This window comes from Trachinotus anak, unplaced genomic scaffold, assembly GCF_046630095.1.
Source record: "Trachinotus anak isolate AG129_WGS33_773 ecotype Australia unplaced genomic scaffold, CSIRO_AGI_Tana_v1 ptg000016l, whole genome shotgun sequence".
NCBI lineage: Eukaryota > Metazoa > Chordata > Actinopteri > Carangiformes > Carangidae > Trachinotus > Trachinotus anak.
This window is the reverse complement of record NW_027273867.1, coordinates 24108049-24132135: the sequence shown is the minus strand read 5'-3', so window position 1 is coordinate 24132135 and position 24087 is coordinate 24108049. Positions and strand designations below refer to the sequence as shown.

General features: G+C 40.1%; 3 gene segments (V, D, J or C); 2 read left to right on the top strand and 1 right to left on the bottom strand.

The window, feature by feature from the left end:
* Positions 1-3181: 3181 nt before the first annotated feature.
* Positions 3182-7139, top strand: LOC139634472 (Ig kappa chain V-III region MOPC 63-like). The segment is given in 4 exon segments: positions 3182-3263; positions 3371-3691; positions 5753-5788; positions 6656-7139. Coding segments are annotated over 4 exon segments (738 nt in total).
* A 7266-nt stretch (positions 7140-14405) lies between these two features.
* Positions 14406-24087, top strand: LOC139634468 (Ig kappa chain V-III region MOPC 63-like). The segment is given in 4 exon segments: positions 14406-14543; positions 14759-15058; positions 22726-22761; positions 23626-24087. Coding segments are annotated over 4 exon segments (717 nt in total).
* Positions 16049-20088, bottom strand: LOC139634466 (Ig kappa chain V-III region MOPC 63-like). The segment is given in 4 exon segments: positions 16049-16537; positions 17402-17439; positions 19605-19914; positions 20022-20088. Coding segments are annotated over 4 exon segments (729 nt in total).

Below are 24087 nucleotides of genomic sequence, written 5' to 3'. Positions count from 1 at the left end.
GCGGGTGAAAAAATAGTAAAAACATGCACACACATGGAATTTCCACAGCGAGCGTTTTTTATTACCACCACGCAAGCTAGCGTTACATGCTTCCTTTTCTTTTGTCTTTCTCCTTCGTTTTTTTTCCTCTCGCCCGTGGCGCAGAAAACAGCAACAACAAAAAAAACCCCACTGATCTCAGACTTAAAAAACAAGACCTCTTTTCAGATCACGAATAATACTTTCTGGTGAAAGCCATGTTAAACAGAGACCCAGTGAGAGAGAGATGCAGAGTGAGTGCAGAGATACTGGATCTCTCTTTATGCTGATGATACCTGACTTTATATTTCTGCTCCTGAAAGTCCAACAAAGACTCAGCAGATTTCTGTTCCTCAGACAACATATAACAATCACTTTAAGAGCTCTGCTTTTGAGTAGAGGTGACAAAATTTTCAATTGACCAAAACATTTAACAAATTTGTAAAAAGTCACTGAAAACCCACAAACAGTTAGCGTAGAGTTTAAACCAGGGAGAGTTATCAATCGAGTTGTATTTCATGTCAGTGAGAAAGTATCATAATCACCTGCTGATGTAATAAAAACTACAGATGGAAGCAGAATTTATTTGATGAACAGATCTTTATTTTGTTGGAACTGTGAAATTACAAACATTACAGAAAAATAGCAAACATATCAGAGAGAGAGAAGATAAGAAAGAGAGAGAGACAGTGTCACAGTGAGCAGAGTAAAACCAGTAGCAGAGTCCCAGTGAGTCAGGTCAGGACTGGGAACACTGGTCTCTCCTCAGTGTCTCTGAGACCAATCTCCCTCACCAACCCCCTTTTTTCCCTTTTTTTCCCAATATTAATAAAATAGATAAATAAATAATAAAATAAGATAAATAATATAATATAATAATATGTATAATAAGATAAATAATATTTAGAAATAATTAATAGAAATTAATTGGCTGTTCCTACACTTCCACCTAATATTAGACCAACCTGTCGTCTTCCACTGTCTCTCCTGATTCTATCTCTCCCTTCTTCTCTTCTTTCTCTCTATCCTCACACCTGAATCACATGAACTTTGTGTTAAGGAGGTTTAAAAATAGAGCAGTCAAACCACATATAAAAAACATGAAATTTTAATTTTAAATTATATCTGTATTGGATCAGTTTGGAAATCCTTTGGAGAAATCAGTTACTGATTGGACGCTGCATCTGATACAGTACATCACAACAGCACTGTTTACAAGCCTCCTCTTGATACACTGATATAACCCACTCACTGTCTTTCAACCACTTTGAAAAGCTTTTTTTCATCCCCTCAAAATCTTTCTCCTTCTCCCTCTTCCTCTTTCTGTTTTGTGCCCCCGAGAGCTTTCTCTTCTGCCTCTCCATCTTTGCTCCCCATCTGTCATTAGATGAAGCCACATTAACAACACCATTCAAAATGAAAAATAAAAAAAAAACCACGCTCCAGCGCGTGCTCGAGGGGGCGCGCACTGGAACATCTAGTGTGTGTGTGTGGGAGGGGGCAAGAGGAGGGGAGGAGAGGGAGCGGAGGGGCGCCTAACTAGTGACATGCCTCTCTGTTATTAATCATATCATTTACACATGCACAAACAGCTGTTAAATACAGAAAATGTCGACTCAAAATAGTTTTTCCCCCATCGCTTTGGCGCCCCCTCTAGCGCGACGCCCCCACTGGTCTGCAGGGAGCCTCAGGGTGCTGCTCCAGCTGTAGAGGCCGTCCCTCTCCAGCACCACGGGGCTCCTGCTCTCCTCCCAGCTGCTGCTGATCCTGCTGCCCCCCACCTTCCAGGCCAGACTCCAGTCTGAGGGGAAGCCCTTGTTGGCCAGGCACATGAGCGTGACTTTCCCCTGCTGTGGCTCCTCACTGGAGGGGGGCAGCACCGTCAGGGTGGGGGCAACTTGACCCACTGCAGAGAGAGATGAACAAAGTTTTTCTGTGGACTGCAGCAGAGGAGACGACTCCTTCTGTTGGTCGTCCTCAGATTGGATGAAACTACTCATAAGTTTCTCACTTCCCTCTCTGAGCGCAGTAACCATGGCAACAGACAGGCATCACAGCTGAACCATGACAACAGGCAGGTTTCAGGACTAAAGATAGAAAAGTTTAAGGTTCCTCCGTTGTGTCAATGTTTCATCTGTAAAATACTAATTCAGACTTTTAAACTAAAAATATCTGTATATTGGCAAATGTAAATAATGTCAGTTTTAAATACTTTTACAGCGCCTGAAAGATTTCTTATTTAAAACAGAAAATACTGAGATGGAGTCTGTTTATTTTGTTCATTCAAAATGAAATTTAGAGAAAGATTTACATTAAAACTCATCAAATGAATCACACTCAAACTGAATGATTTTTAAATATAACAGTTATTCAACACTCTTCTCAAATCTTTGAGGAGATCAAAGAAAAAAAAAGAAATATTTGGCCCAGTACTTGGGCTGAAATGGAAATACTTTGAATAATAGTTTATCAATAGAGAATACTTTTTTCGTACTCTGTATTTCTTTTAAAAATTTCTGAAATTAAAATTTCACCAACAAAATGTTTCACTGAAGAACATTTTAGTGAATTCAGTCCCAGATCCACTTCCACTAAATCACTGCAGTTACATTAAATACCAAAAATCAAATGACATATTTAAATAATGTCTAAAGTTATTTATAAAATACTGATCTGACCCTGAACTTTTCAATGACTCTAAATTATTACATTTCTCCTCCAGTGAAATAAAGATATGAGCTAAGATATTTATTGAAATAAACTGTACATATTATTGCAAATGAAAAAAAAAAAAAATTACTCTCAAACTTATAATTTGCTAAGTGACGACATTTAGAAATGGTTGAAATGTCAGTGACAATGATGTTGATTGTTTGGTTGTGAAATTTGCGAGATTTATATGACAAAGGTTTTTCTGAAATCCTCTGATATTTGGCCACATTCACATCAAAATGAGCATTAGCACATTCATCATCAATATTCCAATGAAGTGATCCATTGATAAACAGCATGATCAGAGTGATCAGGTCCCTGTTGGAGTCAGTCAGAGCATTTCCATAGAGAGCCACTTTGCATCAGCAGCACCATGCTCCAGTGCTCTGGGAGAGTTTATAGTCCTGACAGTTGAAGACTGGATGACTGACAGCTGTCCTTCATCACAACAGAAGACACACAAATCCTCCTCATCAAAAACATGACTTTGATCTCCGTCCTCATCTGGACTCTCCTCTGCTGCTGCTTCACAGGTAAAGTCCAGAGAATCAAACTCCTCTCCTCTATCAACATCCGTCCCTCTGAAATGAAGCCGACAAAACCATGACTCTGCTTTATGTTTGTGTCTCTGTGTCCTCAGAGTCCAGAGGACAGGTCACAGTGACTCAGCCTGGAGCAGTGAGCTCTGCTCTGGGAGCCTCCATCACCATCACATGTAGGACCAGTCAGAACGTTTATGTTTACAACAACAACCACCTCTTAGCCTGGTACCAACAGAGAGATGGAGAAAAACCTAAACTGCTTATTTACTGGGCTACCACTGTAGCATCAGGGATTCCAGCTCGTTTTACAGGCAGAGGATCAAACTCGGACTTCACTCTGACCATCAGTGGAGTCCAGGCTGAAGATGCAGCAGTTTACTACTGTCAGAGTGCACATTATATCAACAGTCAGTGGGTGTTCACACAGTGAAAAAGCGTCGTACAAAAACCTCCCTCAGTCACTGAACAGAAACTGAACTGACTGATACAGTTCACTGAGGACACACACACACACACTGAAGTTAGAGGATAAGGGAATCAACTATGAAAATGACATCAGACGTGAGTTTTTATATGAATGTTTCTTACACCAGGATCTTCTGTGATTGTTGTTTCCTATATTCAGAAAATCAGAAATACAGAGACCATGTCTATTATGGTCAAAAGTAAATATAAAGAGTGTCAACATGTTACAGTGTCTTTAAACCTTGATCCTTCCACTAAAGCAGTCCCAAGTTCCAGGTCCCAGCACAGACCCTCACAGACCAGGTGTGATCCGCCCACATCCAGGTCTCTCTGATCACATGATGACAATAACATTACACAGGTGTCATCAGCCTCTAACCTGACTGAACATGTCTGACATCATAGGTCTCATTTCAGCTCGTTGTTGAAATGTGATGTCAGTCATGTTCACATGATGTTATAAACAAATCCCATCAATCCACCAGTGAATGGAACTAACTAACAAGTCTTGTCTGTGTATCCAAAACCTGAAGGACATCTGTAGATTTGCTGTAGAGCTCCATTGCTGTCTGTTAATTATTAAAAAAACATGAGTGAGCCACACTGTTGCACTGAGTGACATGTTCCTGGATTTCAATAAAATAATGGAGCTCTCACCCCAAACTCGTCTCAGTCACTTGGTCAGGACCTCCTGGTGTCACTTTTGAACTCCTTTAGCATCATTTTTAATCATGCAGTTTATCTGATACAAATACAGACTGTGCTTTGTTGAAAGTTGATGCATGAATCAAACACACCAAAGCCTTTTGTCAGAGACGTATATGAGCTGAGACAACATCATGGTTTTGAAGTCACACTGAACTTTTTCTGTATTAAACCACACCACAATCTTTCTCCAACATTAACCAAGTGCTGTGAGTTTCTAAATGAATTTAGTAATGCTGTACTGTTTTATTTCACGTTCAACAATGAAGCTAAAGGTTCCTGACCAAATGTCCATATGTGATGAGCTGGGAGTGAGAACATGTAGGTGAAGCAGCAGCAGAGTCAAATACTTTTATTTCAATATTAATCTATATAATAGAAAAATATACAGTCTGGGATTTTGTGGCTATTGTCATTTCTCACATCAGCTGTTGAAATATCACAAACAGACTCATTTTGGTGAGTTTGTTTGTTTCAAAGTCAGAGAGCCGTGTCTCTGTACAGTGAGAGGTTTTTGTACGACGGCTCAATGAGTTTGTATCACTGTGGTACACGTTCGGTGGAGGAACCAGACTGGATGTAGGAAGTAAGTCAAATGTTTATTAACAGATTTATTTGAGGAGCTGTTTTTCATTTGATTTTTATTACATTCAGAAAACCATGAAAAGAAGTGACCTTTCCGTGTCAATGTACAGTTTAAAAAGAAAACTTTCGCAACTTGAGACAAAGTTTGTTTTAACAGTAGAAATTGTGAAAACTCATGAAAAGGAAAATAAAATACTGAGGCAGAGAAAATCCTCATTTCTAAATTTAACATTAAAGCAGCGTCTTGAGGGTTTGTAGATTTAGTTTGGACAAAGTCAGAGAGCCGTGTCTCTGTACAGTGAGAGGTTTTTGTACGACGGCTCAATGAGTTTGTATCACTGTGGTTGACTTTTGGTGGAGGAACCAGACTGGATGTTGGAAGTAAGTTTAATTTTTGACATATTTCATCATGTAACAAAGAATATTTTATGTTTCACTGTTACATTTTTATTTAGAAAATAAAATATGTGATTTTACATTGTCAGTTACATTTTTGCCTGAAAGTTTCTGCATCAACATCAGAAACTAAAGTTTTATGTTTTAACTTTAATGAAGCACAACATGATCAGTGTTTGGTGCATAATATAAATCATGTAATCAAATGTTTAGATGACAGGAACTTGAAGACTTGTAGTTTTATTTTAGTCAGACAAAGTCAGAGAGCCGTGTCTCTGTACAGTGAGAGGTTTTTGTACGACGGCTCAATGAGTTTGTATCACTGTGGTGGACTTTTGGTGGAGGAACCAGACTGGATGTTGGAAGTAAGTTTCTGATCAAATATTAAATATTGTTAGATGAGTTCAGGTTCTAATCTCTGTGTCTGAACATCTGTAGGAGATATAACTTTCCATGAGGCCGATCTAAACCACTTTAAAATCTCTGTTTTATTGTTCATTTCTCCTCTTTAACTGTGAAGTTTAACTTGAAGCAGATTCACTGAACTTTTCTTGACATGTTCCAGTTAATTTGTGAAATTTGAACAATTTGAGCTGCAGCAAAGATTAAACAGCAACAATCCTGAAGTCCTCTTTAAAGTTTAAACTGGTTAGAAATTTAGCTACATTTTTTAAGTGAGTGACATTTTTTAATTTAAGAATTACTTTCTTTTTTTAGTGTCTGATTTTTAAACATGTCTGATTTTTAAATATGGCTGTCAGTTATTATGTGATATTTTGATGTTTAACAGTTGATCTGATTTAACTGTTTTTCTCTTGATAGTTTTACCAGTAAATGTGTTTCACTATAAATGAACCAGGACTTTGGAAACATTTTCAGTTTTTTATGAATTTCTTCAAACAGTATTTTATTCTTTTCATTAAATTGTGTAATATAGACTACAGTAAAATGTAATTATTAAAATGTAAAATCAGCTTCTTATGTTTCCAGTGTAGTTTGATGTGTTTCAGGTCAAAGTGTCTGGTGATTGTCTCTGTGCTGATGTGCATGAGAGACTTCTTAAAGGGAAGTGAAACAATGTGTGAGTGAGTGACTGGTGGAGCAGAAAAACCATCTGACAGAAACTCCTTAAAGGAGAAAATCAACTCTCACACTGTAAAGGTGTCCAAGTGTCTGCTGTTTGATTGACAGCTGTGTGCTCCCTGTCCTCTAAGCTGATTGGTGTCTCCTAGGTAATACCCGTCCCACCCTGACGGTGCTGCCCCCCTCCCAAGAGGAGCTCCATCAGACGGAGGTCACACTCATGTGCCTGGCCAACAAGGGCTTCCCCTCAGACTGGAGTCTGGCCTGGAAGGTGGGGGGCAGCAGGATCAGCAGCAGCTGGGAGGAGAGCAGGAGCCCCGTGGTGCTGGGGAAGGACGGCCTCTACAGCTGGAGCAGCACCCTGAGGCTCCCTGCAGACCAGTGGGGGAAGCTGGACTCTGTGACCTGTGAGGCCACCCAGGGTTGCCAGACTCTGGTCTCAGAGACGCTGAGGAGAGACCAGTGTTCCCAGTCCTGACCTGACTCACTGGGACTCTGGTTTTACTCTGCTCACTGTGACACTGTCTCTCTCTCTGTTTCTTTCTCTTTTTTCTCTCAGATATGTTTCCTTGTTCTCTGTAATGTTTGTAATTTCATTATTTCCACAAAATAAAGATCTGTTCATCAAATAAATTCTGCTTCCATCTGTAGTTTCATTACATCAGCAGGTGATTTTGATACTTTCTCACTGACATGAAATTTTACTCCCTGGTTTAAACTCTATGCTAATTGTGGGTTTTCTGGGACTTTTTACAAATTTGTTAAATGTTTTGTTCAATTGAAAATTTTGTCACCTCTACTCAAAAGCAGAGCTCTTAAAGTGATTGTTATATGTTGTTTGAGGGACAGAAATCTGCTGAGTCTTTCAGAAAATTTATTGGACTTTCAGGGGCCCAAATATAAAGTCAGGTATCATCAGCATAAAGAGAGATCCAGTATCTCTGTACTCACTCTGCCACTCTTTTTCTGAGAAAAAGAAATGATTGGACAAACTGATTCACTCAGACTCTCAGTTCAAACTGGCTGTGTCTCCATGAAGCATCACATCCTAAACCCTGGTGGAACTGCAGGTCTGGACAGACAAATGAAAAGTCTTTTAACAGCAAGCAGTTCTGTGCATGATGTCCTTCACATGTGACCTTTGACCATCTTTGTGCTGGATGCAGTGGTAAATTGTGAACTGTAGCTGCCCTGAACATACAATTGTCTTTCCCCTCAATGCTCAGAGAGAGGACTATTCATATTCTCAAAGACATAAGAGAGTATAAGGGTAAAAATGAAGAGTAAACTTAGTTTCCACCCAGCAGCTCAAAAGGATGATGTGAATTCTGTGACGTGAGAATTTTGATGCTCAACAGAATAATTTTACTGTATTTGTCTTTCTGAGGTTTTTTGATTTTGAGACATCACAGAACCTACAATGAGAGATGTGAAACCCCAGATGCACCAAATGTTTATAGATAAATACAGATGTTTTAATTCTATTTCAATCTGGTCGACATGAGGAAATATCAATTCCAACTTTGCAACATCAGAAATCTTGATTTAGCTTCTGATCCGATGAACTTAAACCAGTGAAGGAATTAAAACATATTTACACGCAATCAAACAGTCGTCGGGCGAGGTGGCTGGCTTCTTGAGACAAACTTTTTTTATTAGTGTTACAGCCTTGCTCTCACAGATGTACAATACTGTCACACAACAATAGGGGTCGCAAACTCAATTGATAGGAATGGAACTTCCTGGAAAAGTAGCAAACCGGCCTGTCTGCACCATCACTCTCCTGCAGCAAAATGGCACCTGCACCCACACGACTGGAATCTACCTGGATCTAAAAAGGCTCATTTAGCCACAGTGAAGCAAGGACAGGGCCAGAACACAGGAGAGATTTCACGTTCTCAAATGCACCACAACCAACCAATTTCCTCAAAGAGCAAGAAAGACACTTCCACAAACATTAACACATGGTGCATCTCCCAGGATCCATGCGCCAACCAAACAAAACCAAACTACTGACAGCCTCGAATGTGCACCAGGGCCCAATCACCTGATCAGTACACCATGTGCCACACAAAACATGTAACAGTTCCAACGATCAAACAAACATATCAGAAAGTACGTTTACTTAACTATAGATGAGCCCCCACTTTGTCACAGCCTGGCTCTCACAGCCATGACAAGGAGGGAGACACACCAGTGTTAACATTAAACAAGAATATTTACTGGATAAGCAGAAAAATTATAATTCCTAACAAATGTGTGACAATCAGTAACTCAGTGTGAAGTGCATGTTGTGTGAGTGTTGTAAGGTGCATAAAATAAACTAAAGAATAACTGAGGACTTAAGGCAGCTCCCATCACCACCGGAGATGCTTACAAAGAGAGGGAGAGAGAGAGACATGAGTGACAGGGAGTGCCTTTTATAGGCTGGTGAACACTGGGCCCAGGTGTCACCATGAAGCACTAATGACCAGAGGTGAACAATGATGTCACACAACAATAGGGGTCGCCACATTAGTGATTGGATTATGGATTAAAACAATGCAAGTTCAGCATGTTTGTGACGTATAACAGGATGTCATCAGCATATGAACAGATTTCAGAGTGATTGATGCTGAAAAGGTGTCTGAGTGTGTGAACATCAGCAGCTGTCAGAAGCTGTTATGTGACTAGTGATTTCATGAAAAATGTAAAGATTAAATAAAACATAATAATAAAACATTAATGTCTAACTATACATTCATTTTTAAAGATTCAAAGTATAAACTTTGTTCAATAAGAAATCAGTGAACGTATGTGTGTGTGTGTGTCCTCAGTGAACTGTATCAGTCACTTCAGTTTCTGCTCAGTGAGTGAGGGAGGTTTTTGTACGACGCTTTTTCACTGTGTGAAGAGATTCTGACTGTTCATATAGTGAAAACTCTGACAGTAGTAGTAAACTGCTGCATCTTCAGCCTGGACTCCACTGATGGTCAGAGTGAAGGCCGAGTTTGATCCACTGCCTGTAAAACGAGCTGGAATCCCTGATGCTCGAGTGGTAGCAAGGTAAATTAACAGTTTAGGTTTTTGTCCATCTCTCTGTTGGTACCAGGCTAAATATTTTGAGCCATAAACGTTCTGACCGGTCCTACATGTGATGATGATGGAGGCTCCCAGAGCAGAGCTCACTGCTCCAGGCTGAGTCACTGTGACTTATACAATTCACTGGGGACACACACACACACACACAAGTAAAGTAGAATGTGGTAAAATGAGGCCACACATTCCTGAGCCCCTTACCTTAACCTTAACCTTAACCTTCACAAACAAATGCCAAACCAAACCTAATTCAAACTCTAACCCTACAACCAAGTCTGAACCCACAAAAATCACATTAAATTTGTGTGAATTGGGCAAAATGTCCTTACAAGATCGAAGTGTCCTCACAATGATGGTCTCAAAACAAAATGTGTCCTCACGGGGTGGTGTTTAGCTCAGTGGGTAGCGCACCCGCCCCATGTGTTGAGGCTATAGCCCTCGCTGCAGGCGTCCCTTTTCTGCGTGTCATTCCCCCTCTCTCTGCCTCCCCGTTTCCTGTCTCTCTCGACTGCCCTATCAATAAAGGCATAAAGGCCAAAAAAAAAAATGTTGTGTGTGCAGTATTTGGACATTGACATTGTATAGATCTGTGTCTTTAAGAAAAATGGAGCTGTATATTTTTATACTAATCAAATGAAAAAAATCACTAGAAATGGACGTTGTTTTACTCCTCTGATGATTGATTCACAACTGAAACCTTAAAGGCCCCATGGCATGAAAAATGTGATTTGGTTATTTTATCATGCTTTGGGAGGTCTCTGGGCCACATATATACTGCCCCATGCATCAAACTGGTCATAAACGGAGAAACGCACACCGCCCATTTGTAGGAACTGTTTCTTTAAGACGAGCGGATAGCACTTCCTCCTTTGTGTGATGTCACACACAAGGTAACTCTGGCCACCGCAACCTGTTGGCCTGCCTCCACTGTAGGTTCCAGGTGTGAGTGAATAACTGCACGGTGAGATGTCAAAGAAACGGTGTTGCGCTATTAAGGGATGCAAGGAGGGCGATGTGTCCTTGCACAGTCTGCCAAAAGCCAAGTCGTCAGAGACCAGTGGCCCCTTTTTATTATATTTTATTTGTAGCCATTAATTGAATCGCTGTTCACTGTAGCCGTTAACTGGATCACCGTTAATGCCTTCACAAACGTTAATTCAAGAAAATACAAATGTAACCGTCACACAGCTTCGTTCATTACTACGTTTTTTTTTAATGGTCTTGAGTGTTTCCCACAGACCAGAGAGCAATCTGTGGTGCTCCACTGACACCTTTGGGGGAATCGAGTGTCACAGTGTCGTGGCGGTCGGTGGAGTCAGTCATTGTATGCAGAGTGTCTGCAGACGAGTGTAGTTGGTGAGGTTTATGTTTTTATACAGATCAGATTGTGTGTGTGTGTGTGTGTGTGTGTGTGTGTGTGTGTGCTCAGTGAACTGTATCAGTCAGTTCAGTTTCTGTTCAGTGACTGAGGGAGGTTTTTGTATGACACTTTTTCACTGTGTGAACACATTCTGATTATTCAACCAGTGATAACTCTGACAGTAGTAAACTGCTGCATCTTCAGCCTGGACTCCACTGATGGTCAGAGTGAAGTCAGAGTTTGATCCTCTGCCTGTAAAACGAGCTGGAATCCCTGATGCTCGAGTGGTAGCACCATAAATAAGCAGTTTAGGTTTTTCTCCATCTCTCTGTTGGTACCAGGCTAAGAGGTGCTTGTTGTTCAAAACACCAACATTCTGACTGGTTCTACATGTGATGGCGATGGAGGCTCCCAGAGCAGAGCTCAGTGCTCCAGGCTGAGTCACTGTGACCTGTCCTCTGGACTCTGAGGACACAGAGACACAAACATAAAGCAGAGTCATGGTTTTATCGGCTTCATTTCAGAGGGACGGATGTTGATAGAGGAGAGGAGTTTGATTCTCTGGACTTTACCTGTGAAGCAGCAGCAGAGGAGAGTCCAGATGAGGACGGAGATCAAAGTCATGTTTTTGATGAGGAGGATTTGTGTGTCTTCTGTTGTGATGAAGGACAGCTGTCAGTCATCCAGTCTTCAACTGTCAGGACTATAAACTCTCCCAGAGCACTGGAGCATGGTGCTGCTGATGCAAAGTGGCTCTCTATGGAAATGCTCTGACTAAAATGTGTTCATAAAGCTAAAATGTCCCCAAGGTGATGGTTTCAAAAATAAAATGTGTTTTGGCAACCATAGAAAGACTTGTACACACACAAACACACACATGCAAACACACAAGTCAATACTTAGACATAAACATCATATAGATCTGTCTCCATCATAAAATGTACGTGTATATTTTGATACCAATTAAATAACAAAATTCACTTGACATGAATCTCATTTTACTCTGGTTGTTTCCAGTCATCATTCACACCTAAACTGCTTTTAACAGAAAATCCATCAACATCACAGGAATCATTTCATGAACACATAATAAAATCAGCTTGTTGACCGATAATGTTTTGTCATACATCAAAATTGATTTCACTTGTAGTTTGTAATTGCCATATATTTGAAATTGCCTTCTTTCTGTTATTCATCAGATGAGTTGAAGCAGGTTTTCTGGTGACTCCCTCCTGTTCTGAACATGGAGAAAATCCTGTAAATTGTTTAGAATCCACATTTCACCAAACTCAGGTAATGTAGTTAAATTCCAAGTATTTCTGTTATGTAAAAGATCTTGTGGAGGTCTGTTGGAGTCAGTCAGAGCATTTCCATAGAGAGCCACTTTGCATCAGCAGCACCATGCTCCAGTGCTCTGGGAGAGTTTATAGTCCTGACAGTTGAAGACTGGATGACTGACAGCTGTCCTTCATCACAACAGAAGACACACAAATCCCCCTCATCAAAAACATGACTTTGATCTCCGTCCTCATCTGGACTCTCCTCTGCTGCTGCTTCACAGGTAAAGTCCAGAGAATCAAACTCCTCTCCTCTATCAACATCCGTCCCTCTGAAATGAAGCCGACAAAACCATGACTCTGCTTTATGTTTGTGTCTCTGTGTCCTCAGAGTCCAGAGGACAGGTCACAGTGACTCAGCCTGGAGCAGTGAGCTCTGCTCTGGGAGCCTCTGTCGCCATCACATGTAGGACCAGTCAGAATGTTTATGTTAACAGCAACGGGCACTTCTTAGCCTGGTACCAACAGAGAGATGGAGAAAAACCTAAACTGCTTATTTACCATGCTACCAGTCGACCATCAGGGATTCCAGCTCGTTTTACAGGCAGAGGATCAAACTCTGACTTCACTCTGACCATCAGTGGAGTCCAGGCTGAAGATGCAGCAGTTTACTACTGTCAGAGTTTTCACTATATCAACAGTCAGTATGTGTTCACACAGTGAAAAAGTGTTGTACAAAAACCTCCCTCAGTCACTGAACAGAAACTGAACTGACTGCTGCAGCTGGAAGTTGCTGCTGTACACACACACAAACACACACACACACACACTCCTAGTAGTATAGTTGGGTAAAGTCTATGGGGATAATTCACTCTTTCTCATGATCAATTTTACATATATATTGATTCAAATATATTTACAAATGTGAATTAGACATGTGTAGTTCATTTCTACATCACTCTGAAACACTTTGCTTTCAGTCTTTCAATCCATCAGCACCAGGTATCATTTATGACACATCATCATCAAATCAGCCTGTGTGCTGATGACTTCCTATTATACGTCACAAATCCTCATCTTCCCATCTTTAAGTTACTAATAAGATCAGAAGTTCAATTAGGATTTCCGGCTTCACCCTCACATCTTAATGTGCAAAAAGTCCTTTACTTCTCTTGGAATCCACATTCGAATAAACTGAGATTATCTATATAAACCCCTCCCCCATCTGTGCTGCAAAAAGCACAGAAACTGCAGCCCCAACAGAAAGACAGGCCTTTTAGCAAGATGCTGCCTTCTTCAGCACCTGCGGGTGATGCTGGTGGTGGTGAGCAGAGTGAAGATTATGAGGAGAAGGAGAGAGATGATGGTGAGAGTGGAGGGAGAGTAGAACTTGCAGTAAGCAGATGATAACAATGGGCTGACTGCCTGGGTCAACAATATGTATTGAGAGAGGATGATGCATTAGCCTATATGCTACCCTGGAGTCCAGTCCCATTAAGATCCACTTAATGATATTGAGCAAAAATCTGATAGTGGTGAACAAACTAAGTGGTGTCTGAAAAGTTATGTTGTAAACAAAAAAATAAAACTAATTCTGCTTTGCTGTACATTCAGTTTGGCTGGTTTGCTACTGTTATGAAAAGCAGGTGTAGTTTGCTATCTAGTTATTTACAACATCAATATCATTTTGTAAAGAGATCACAGTAGCTATGTGCACACTGACTAAGAAAATTAATATGAATGTGCCTCTTGGATGAGAGGTGAAATGTCTTCCTAAGACAAATAACTAAGTCCAGTTGCTTTCGATTTAAAATTCCTTTGAGATACTATGACCTGGACTAATGAGAATATTCACAGGCTCAATATGAATGTGCTAGCAGCTAACAAACTAGCTCACTTATGTTTTCACTGCTGAGCTAGAAAGGTTCTTTATTAAGTGTAAAAAGCCAGAGCTGATAGTTTGTCCCAGTCCAGTCCTGTTAGAAAATGTTCTGTTTAATCATCCTCAAAAATCTTTTTTCATAAAATTCATATCAGCTTGTTGAGCTGCTTTATTGGAAATCAAATTAAAATTTCTACCAATATATCATTTCAATAGTGACCTCTCTCAGTGCTGATGGGAAACATGATGATATGTTGAGGACAGCTACAGTTCACTGACTCTGTGTGTTTGCATATGTGTCCTCCCTCTCTGCCCCCAGCTGTTAAGAGGCCAGTGTTGATCAGTGGCTGTCCAGGCCTTTCAGAGCCACTGACACGCCGGCAGCACAATGATGATGTCTCTGACTCTACTGCTGGTCACCCTGGGGCTCCTTGTTCAGGGTGAGACTCTCTTCTGAAAACTTGGCTTCAGGATGCAACCAGGTTCACCACAATGATGTTCTGCTGTGATGGAGAAAGACTGAAACAAGCAGCATTGACCTTCTTCATCTATTCTCCATGTTAAAGAAATGATCCTCCTCTGTTTGGATGTTGATCATCTTTCTCCAAGCTGGATTTGTGTCAATAACCCTTCTCCTCTTTTTCATGTTTTCCAGGTTCATCAGGAGAAATCATCCTGACTCAGTCTCCTGGATCTCAGTCTGTTGTTTTAGGTCAAACTGTCTCCCTCAGATGTAAATCTAGCACATATCTTGAGGATGACATCCACTGGTACCTTCACAAACCTGGAGAAACTACTAAACTCTTGATTTATGATGATACAAACCGTTACTCTGGAGTTCCAGATCGTTTCAGTGGAAGTAAATCAGGTGGGACTGACTTCACTCTGACCATCAGTGGAGTCCAGGCTGAAGATGCAGGAGTTTACTACTGTCAGCAGGATGAAGCATTCCCGTTCACACAGTGATACAACGTCGTACAAAAACCTCCCTCAGCTGCAGAGGAACTGATCTGACTCAACAGCTGCACTGAAACTAAAACACCAGAGTTTGCTGCAACATGTTCTCATGTTGTAAGAAGTGTTGTCTATAGAAATACTGTATTTATGAAATTTATTAATAAAGATAATGAAGACTTTACCTTCTCCAAATGCATAGAGCAACACACAAAACAAACAGCACTTTTTGACAGTAACAGTTGTAAGTTGTAGTTGTGAGTAAACATTTATATTTTTGATGTTATTTTAAACACACTGAGTAGACAGTCAGTCAAAACAGTCAGTCAAAACCAAACTCACAGTTTAAAATGACAGAAATTTGAACTGAAATGAAAAAGTCATGTAGAAAATCAAATAATAAAAAAAATGTTAATTTCAAATTCGAAATAATCAAAATGTGCAAATTATGAAATTTAACTCAAAATGTGCATCAAATATAAGAAGAGAGTTTCACACAGACGATGTTACACTTTTCAATTTTTCAACATCCATTCATTCTGATGACGTAGTACATCTTACACAATCTATAAAATCATTCATACATAATCAAATGTAACTTTTTTTATGACAAAGGCATCTACACACGATTGAAAACAAATACTCTACTAATAGTAACAATAATAGCACAGACTGATTGTGTTAACATTTGACAACAGTTTATTAAATAAATGAGACACATTTTTGGTTCCAGAGTTACTGGATATCTCTTTATGCTGATGATACCTGACTTTATATTTCTGCTCCTGAAAATCCAACAAAGACTCAACAGATTTCTGTCCCTCAGACAACATATAACAATCACTTTAAGAGCTCTGCTTTTGAGCAGAGGTGACACAGAAACAATTAGAGTTTAAACCAGGGAGAGTTATCAAACGAGCTGTATTTCATGTCAGTGAGAAAGTATCATAATCACCTGCTGATGTAATATAAAATACAGATGGAAGCAGAATTTATTTGATGAACAGATCTTTATTTTGTTGAAACTGTGAAATTACAAACATTACAGAAAAATAGCAAACATATCAGAGAGAGAGAGAAGATGAGAAAGAGAGAGAGACAGTGTCACAGTGAGCAGAGTAAAACCAGTAGCAGAGTCCCAGTGAGTCAGGTCAGGACTGGGAACACTGGTCTCTCCTCAGTGTCTCTGAGACCAGAGTCTGGGAGCCCTGGGTGGCCTCACAGGTCACAGAGTCCAGCTTCCCCCACTGGTCTGCAGGGAGCCTCAGGGTGCTGCTCCAGCTGTAGAGGCCGTCCTTCCCCAGCACCCCGGGGCTCCTGCTCTCCTCCCAGCTGCTGCTGCTCCTGCTGCCCCCCACCTTCCAGGCCAGACTCCAGTCTGAGGGGAAGCCCTTGTTGGCCAGGCACATGAGCGTGACCTCTGTCTGATGGAGCTCCTCTTGGGAGGGGGGCAGCACCGTTAGGGTGGGACGGGTATCACCTAGGAGACACCAATCAGCTTAGAGGACAGGGAGCACACAGCTGTCAATGAAACAGCAGACACTTGGACACCGTTACTGTGTGAGAGTTGATTTTCTTCTTTAAGGAGTTTCTGTCAGATGGTGTTTCTGCTCCACCAGTCACTCACTCACACATTGTTTCACTTCCCTTTAAGAAGCCTCTCATGCACATCAGCACAGAGACAATCATCAGACACTTTGACCTGAAATACATCAAACTACACTGGAAACACAAGAAGCTGATTTTACATTTTAATAATTACATTTTACTGTAGTCTATATTACACAATTTAATGAAAAGAATAAAATACTGTTTGGAAACATTTTCAGTTTTTTATGAATTTCTTCAAAGTCCTGATTCATTTATAGTGAAACACATTTACTGATAAAACTATCAAGAGCAAAACAGTTAAATCAGATCTAGTGATAAACGCCAAAATATCACATAATTACTGACAGCCATATTTAAAAATCAGACACAGATTAAAATAAGTTATTACCATAAGTAACTATTAAATTCAGAAAATTTCAGTCATAGAATAATTTTAGCTCAATTTCTAACCAGTTTAAACTTTAAAGAGGACTGCAGGATTGTTGCTGTTTAATCTTTGCTGCAGCTCAAATTGTTCACGTTTCACAAATTAACTGCAACATGTAAAGAAAAATTCAGTGAATCTGCTTCAAGTTCAGCTTCAAGGTTAAAGAGGAGAAATGAACAATAACACAGAGATTTTAAAGTGGTTTAGATCGGCCTCATGGAAATTTATATCTCCTACAGATGTTCAGACACAGAGATTAGAACCTGAACTCATCAGACAATATTTAATATTTGATCAGAAACTTACTTCCAACATCCAGTCTGGTTCCTCCACCAAAAGTCCACCACAGTGATACAAACTCATTGAGCCGTCGTACAAAAACCTCTCACTGTACAGAGACACGGCTCTCTGACTTTGAAACAAACTAAATCTACAAACCCTCAAGACGCTGCTTTACTGTTAAAGTTAGAAATGAGGATTTTCTCTGTCTCAGTATTTAATTTTCATTATCATGAGTTTTTACAATTTCTACTGTAAAAACAAACTTTTTCACAAGGTGCGAAAGTTTTCTTTTAAAACTTTACATTGACATGGAAAGGTAACTTCTTTTCCTGGTTTGCTGAAGGTGACAGAAATAAAAAGAAAAACAGCTCCTGAAATAAAACTGTTCATAAAAATTTGACTTACTTCCAACATCCAGTCTGGTTCCTCCACCGAACGTGTACCACAGTGATACAAACTCATTGAGCCGTCGTACAAAAACCTCTCACTGTGCAGAGACACGGCTCTCTGACTTTGAAACAAACAAACTCACCAAAATGAGTCTGTTTGTGATATTTAAACAGCTGATGTGAGAAATGACAATAGCCACAAAATCCCAGACTGTATATTTTTCTATTATATAGATTAATGTTGAAATAAATGTATTTGACTCTGCTGCTGCTTCACCTACATGTTCTCACTCCCAGCTCATCACATATGGACGTTTGGTCAGGAACCTTTAGCTTCATTGTTGAACATGAAATAAAACAGTACAGCATCACTAAATTCATTTAGAGACTCACAGCACTTGGTTAATGTTGGAGAAAGATTGTGGTGTGGTTTAATACAGAAAAAGTTCAGTGTGACTTCAAAACCATGATGTTGTCTCAGCTCATATACGTCTCTGACAAAAGGCTTTGGTCTGTTTGATTCATGCGTCAACTTTCAACAAAGCACAGTCTGTATTTGTATCAGATAAACTGCATGATTAAAAATGATGCTAAAGGAGTTCAAAAGTGAAACCAGGAGGTCCTGACCAAGTGACTGTGACGAGTTTGGGGTGAGAGCGTGTTGACTTCACAGGTAAAGTCCAGAGAATCAAACTCCTCTAACATCCGTCCCTCTCAAGAGAGACCAGGAGGAACTTTGTATTGAGGACCACCTGGACTTCTCAGCAGCTGAGGCTCAGGGTGTTAGAGGCTTTCTTCAGGGTGGACAACATAAACTGACAGCATGACACAGGATCTAAATGGGGAAAGTGAAGAACTGTGTGGTGCGGACACTCCCTCAACCAGGTACCATGAATATCTTTGCTGTTATTAGTCTATGGAGCTGTTTCTAAATAAACTACAGCTCCATTATTTTATTGAAATCCAGGAACATGTCACTCAGTGCAACAGTGTGGCTCACTCATGTTTTTTTAATAATTAACAGACAGCAATGGAGCTGTACAGCAAATCTAAAGATGTCATTCAGGTTTTGGATACACAGACAAGACTTGTTAGTTAGTTCCATTCACTGGTGGATTGATGGGATTTGTTTATAACATCATGTGAACATGACTGACATCACATTTCAACAACGAGCTGAAATGAGACCTATGATGTCAGACATGTTCAGTCAGGTCAGAGGCTGATGACACCTGTGTAATGTTATTGTCATCATGTGATCAGAGAGACCTGGATGTGGGCGGATCACACCTGGTCTGTGAGGGTCTGTGCTGGGACCTGGAACTTGGGACTGCTTTAGTGGAAGGATCAAGGTTTAAAGACACTGTAACATGTTGACACTCTTTATATTTACTTTTGACCATAATAGACATGGTCTCTGTATTTCTGATTTTCTGAATATAGGAAACAACAATCACAGAAGATCCTGGTGTAAGAAACAGGTGATCTAATCAGGGGATGATGACGTGACCTTTAATCACAAGTCCATCATATATATGTGTGTATGTTCACTTCTTCACCTGAGGACGACATCTGTGGTTGAAATGATCTCAGTCACATCCACATCAAAGAAGAGGAAAGGAAAAGACAGTAGGATGCTGCAGATTCTAATTTGTTCTTTTTATCATTTAAAGACATTTACAAACTATATCTGAGGTCATTTTTATAGTTGATGCCTTTGTTCTCTAACTTCAGTGTGTGTGTGTGTGTGTGTGTCCTCAGTGAACTGTATCAGTCAGTTCAGTTTCTGTTCAGTGAATGAGGGAGGTTTTTGTACGATGCTTTTTCACTGTGTGAACACATACTGACTGTTGATATAGTCAAAACTCTGACAGTAGTAAACTGCTGCATCTTCAGCCTGGACTCCACTGATGGTCAGAGTGAAGTCAGAGTTTGATCCTCTGCCTGTAAAACGAGCTGGAATCCCTGATGCTCGATAGGTAGCAAGGTAAATAAGTAGTTTAGGTTTTTCTCCATCTCTCTGTTGATACCAGGCTAAACGGTCTGAGCCATAAACATTCTGACTGGTCCTACATGTGATGGTGACGGAGGCTCCCAGAGCAGAGCTCACTGCTCCAGACTGAGTCACTGTGACCTGTCCTCTGGACTCTGAGGACACAGAGACACAAACATAAAGCAGAGTCATGGTCTTGTCGGCTTCATTTCAGAGGGACGGATGTTGATAGAGGAGAGGAGTTTGATTCTCTGGACTTTACCTGTGAAGCAGCAGCAGAGGAGAGTCCAGATGAGGACGGAGATCAAAGTCATGTTTTTGATGAGGAGGATTTGTGTGTCTTCTGTTGTGATGAAGGACAGCTGTCAGTCATCCAGTCTTCAACTGTCAGGACTATAAACTCTCCCAGAGCACTGGAGCATGGTGCTGCTGATGCAAAGTGGCTCTCTATGGAAATGCTCTGACTGACTCCAACAGGGATCTGATCTCTCTGATGATTTTGTTCAATAGTGGATGAGTCAAGTTTTCAGAATAATAATTAGAAACGTGTCATTGTTCATTTGTGTGTGGTTTCTACTTGAGTTTGATGGAAAACAGAATATTTTCTTTCTTTTATTTTCTTTCTACTTCACTCACTCACATCATCATTATCAAACATCACTGTAGGATGTGATCTACAATACATATGTGTCTTATTTATTAATTATTTAAATGTGTCAGGATTGTCATTTAAATGTATTTCTACCACAAATTTCACTGAAACAAATATTGTAAAATTTGATGGTTGTCAGGTCATTATCATTATTTGTGCTTATTTACACAAAATACAAAAAATAAGTGATGTATGTTTACTCATATATACTTAGATTTTAATCTGTAATAAATATGAAAAGGTTTAAAAATCAATTCTCAATATTAGAAATAAAAAGCAGGACATCATCAGCATTAAGTGATCTGAGATTTTAAGACCAAGTATATTTAATTTTAGATTTACCAAATAATTTTCATTCATTTGTTCATTTATTTAGAAAAAAAAATAATTTTCTATAGATTTTAACTTAATTTTAAAATGCACAGAATGTAAATGTCTATTACACACACCAGTCATTTCAGTTCAGTGTTTATTGGATCACATTTTCATGAAAAAGAATCACATATCACTGTTCCCTTTACATGAATCATTGTACATGTGATACTGTGTCAGCAACAAATAACAAGTCAGAGCATTTCCATAGAGAGCCACTTTGCATCAGCAGCACCATGCTCCAGTGCTCTGGGAGAGTTTATAGTCCTGACAGTTGAAGACTGGATGACTGACAGCTGTCCTTCATCACAACAGAAGACACACAAATCCTCCTCATCAAAAACATGACTTTGATCTCCGTCCTCATCTGGACTCTCCTCTGCTGCTGCTTCACAGGTAAAGTCCAGAGAATCAAACTCCTCTCCTCTATCAACATCCGTCCCTCTGAAATGAAGCTGACAAAACCATGACTCTGCTTTATGTTTGTGTCTCTGTGTCCTCAGAGTCCAGAGGACAGGTCACAGTGACTCAGTCTGGAGCAGTGAGCTCTACTCTGGGAGCCTCCGTCACCATCACATGTAGGACCAGTCAGGATGTTTATTATGGCAGCCCATACCACCGTTTAGCCTGGTATCAACAGAGAGATGGAGAAAAACCTAAACTGCTTATTTACTATGCTACCACTGGAGCATCAGGGATTCCAGCTCGTTTTACAGGCAGAGGATCAAACTCTGACTTCACTCTGACCATCAGTGGAGTCCAGGCTGAAGATGCAGCAGTTTACTACTGTCAGAGTTATCACTATATCAACAGTAAAGCTGTGTTCACACAGTGAAAAAGTGTCGTACAAAAACCTCCCTCAGTCACTGAACAGATACTGAACTGACTGATACAGTTCACTGAGGACACACACACACACACACACTGAAGTTAGAGAACAAAGGCATCAACTATAAAAATGACCTCAGACATAGTTTGTAAATGTTTTTAAATGATAAAAAGAACAAATTAGAAACTGCAGCATCCTACTGTATTTTCCTTTCCTCTTCTTTGATGTGGATGTGACTGAGATCATTTCAACCACAGATGTCGTCCTCAGGTGAAGAAGTGAACATACACACATATATATGATGGACTTGTGATTAAAGGTCACGTCATCATCCCCTGATTAGATCACCTGTTTCTTACACCAGGATCTTCTGTGATTGTTGTTTCCTATATTCAGAACATCAGAAATACAGAGACCATGTCTATTATGGTCAAAAGTAAATATAAAGAGTGTCAACATGTTACAGTGACAGTTTGATTCTCTGGACTTTACCTGTGAAGTCAACACGCTCTCACCCCAAACTCGTCACAGTCACTTGGTCAGGACCTCCTGGTGTCACTTTTGAACTCCTTTAGCATCATTTTTAATCATGCAGTTTATCTGATACAAATACAGACTGTGCTTTGTTGAAAGTTGATGCATGAATCAAACAGACCAAAGCCTTTTGTCAGAGACGTATATGAGCTGAGACAACATCATGGTTTTGAAGTCACACTGAACTTTTTCTGTATTAAACCACACCACAATCTTTCTCCAACATTAACCAAGTGCTGTGAGTTTCTAAATGAATTTAGTAATGCTGTACTGTTTTATTTCACGTTCAACAATGAAGCTAAAGGTTCCTGACCAAACGTCCATATGTGATGAGCTGGGAGTGAGAACATGTAGGTGAAGCAGCAGCAGAGTCAAATACTTTTATTTCAATATGAATCTATATAATAGAAAAATATACAGTCTGGGATTTTGTGGCTATTGTCATTTCTCACATCAGCTGTTGAAATATCACAAACAGACTCATTTTGGTGAGTTTGTTTGTTTCAAAGTCAGAGAGCCGTGTCTCTGTACAGTGAGAGGTTTTTGTACGACGGCTCAATGAGTTTGTATCACTGTGGTGGACTTTTGGTGGAGGAACCAGACTGGATGTTGGAAGTAAGTTTCTGATCAAATATTAAATGTTGTCTGATGAGTTCAGGTTCTAATCTCTGTGTCTGAACATCTGTAGGAGATATAAATTTCCATGAGGCCGATCTAAACCACTTTAAAGTCTCTGTTTTATTGTTCATTTCTCCTCTTTAACTGTGAAGTTTAACTTGAAGCAGATTCACTGAACTTTTCTTTACATGTTCCAGTTAATTTGTGAAATGTGAACAATTTGAGCTGCAGCAAAGATTAAACAGCAACAATCCTGCAGTCCTCTTTAAAGTTTAAACTGGTTAGAAATTGAGCTAAAATTATTCTATGACTGAAATTTTCTGAATTTAATAGTTACTTATGGTAATAACTTATTTTAATCTGTGTCAAATTTTTAAATATGGCTGTCAGTTATTATGTGATATTTTGGCGTTTATCACTAGATCTGATTTAACTGTTTTGCTCTTGATAGTTTTATCAGTAAATGTATTTCACTATAAATGAATCAGGACTTTGAAGAAATTCATGAAAAACTGAAAATGTTTCCAAACAGTATTTTATTCTTTTCATTAAATTGTGTAATATAGACTACAGTAAAATGTAATTATTAAAATGTAAAATCAGCTCCTTGTGTTTCCAGTGTAGTTTGATGTATTTCAGGTCAAAGTGTCTGATGATTGTCTCTGTGCTGATGTGCATGAGAGGCTTCTTAAAGGGAAGTGAAACAATGTGTGAGTGAGTGACTGGTGGAGCAGAAAAACCATCTGACAGAAACTCCTTAAAGGAGAAAATCAACTCTCACACAGTAAAGGTGTCCAAGTGTCTGCTGTTTGATTGACAGCTGTGTGCTCCCTGTCCTCTAAGCTGATTGGTGTCTCCTAGGTGATACCCGTCCCACCCTGACGGTGCTGCCCCCCTCCCAAGAGGAGCTCCATCAGACGGAGGTCACGCTCATGTGCCTGGCCAACAAGGGCTTCCCCTCAGACTGGAGTCTGGCCTGGAAGGTGGGGGGCAGCAGGAGCAGCAGCAGCTGGGAGGAGAGCAGGAGCCCCGGGGTGCTGGGGAAGGACGGCCTCTACAGCTGGAGCAGCACCCTGAGGCTCCCTGCAGACCAGTGGGGGAAGCTGGACTCTGTGACCTGTGAGGCCACCCAGGGCTCCCAGACTCTGGTCTCAGAGACGCTGAGGAGAGACCAGTGTTCCCAGTCCTGACCTGACTCACTGGGACTCTGCTACTGGTTTTACTCTGCTCACTGTGACACTGTCTCTCTCTCTTTCTCAACTTCTCTCTCTCTGTTTGCTATTTTTCTTTATTTTTGTAATTTCACAGTTCCAACAAAATAAA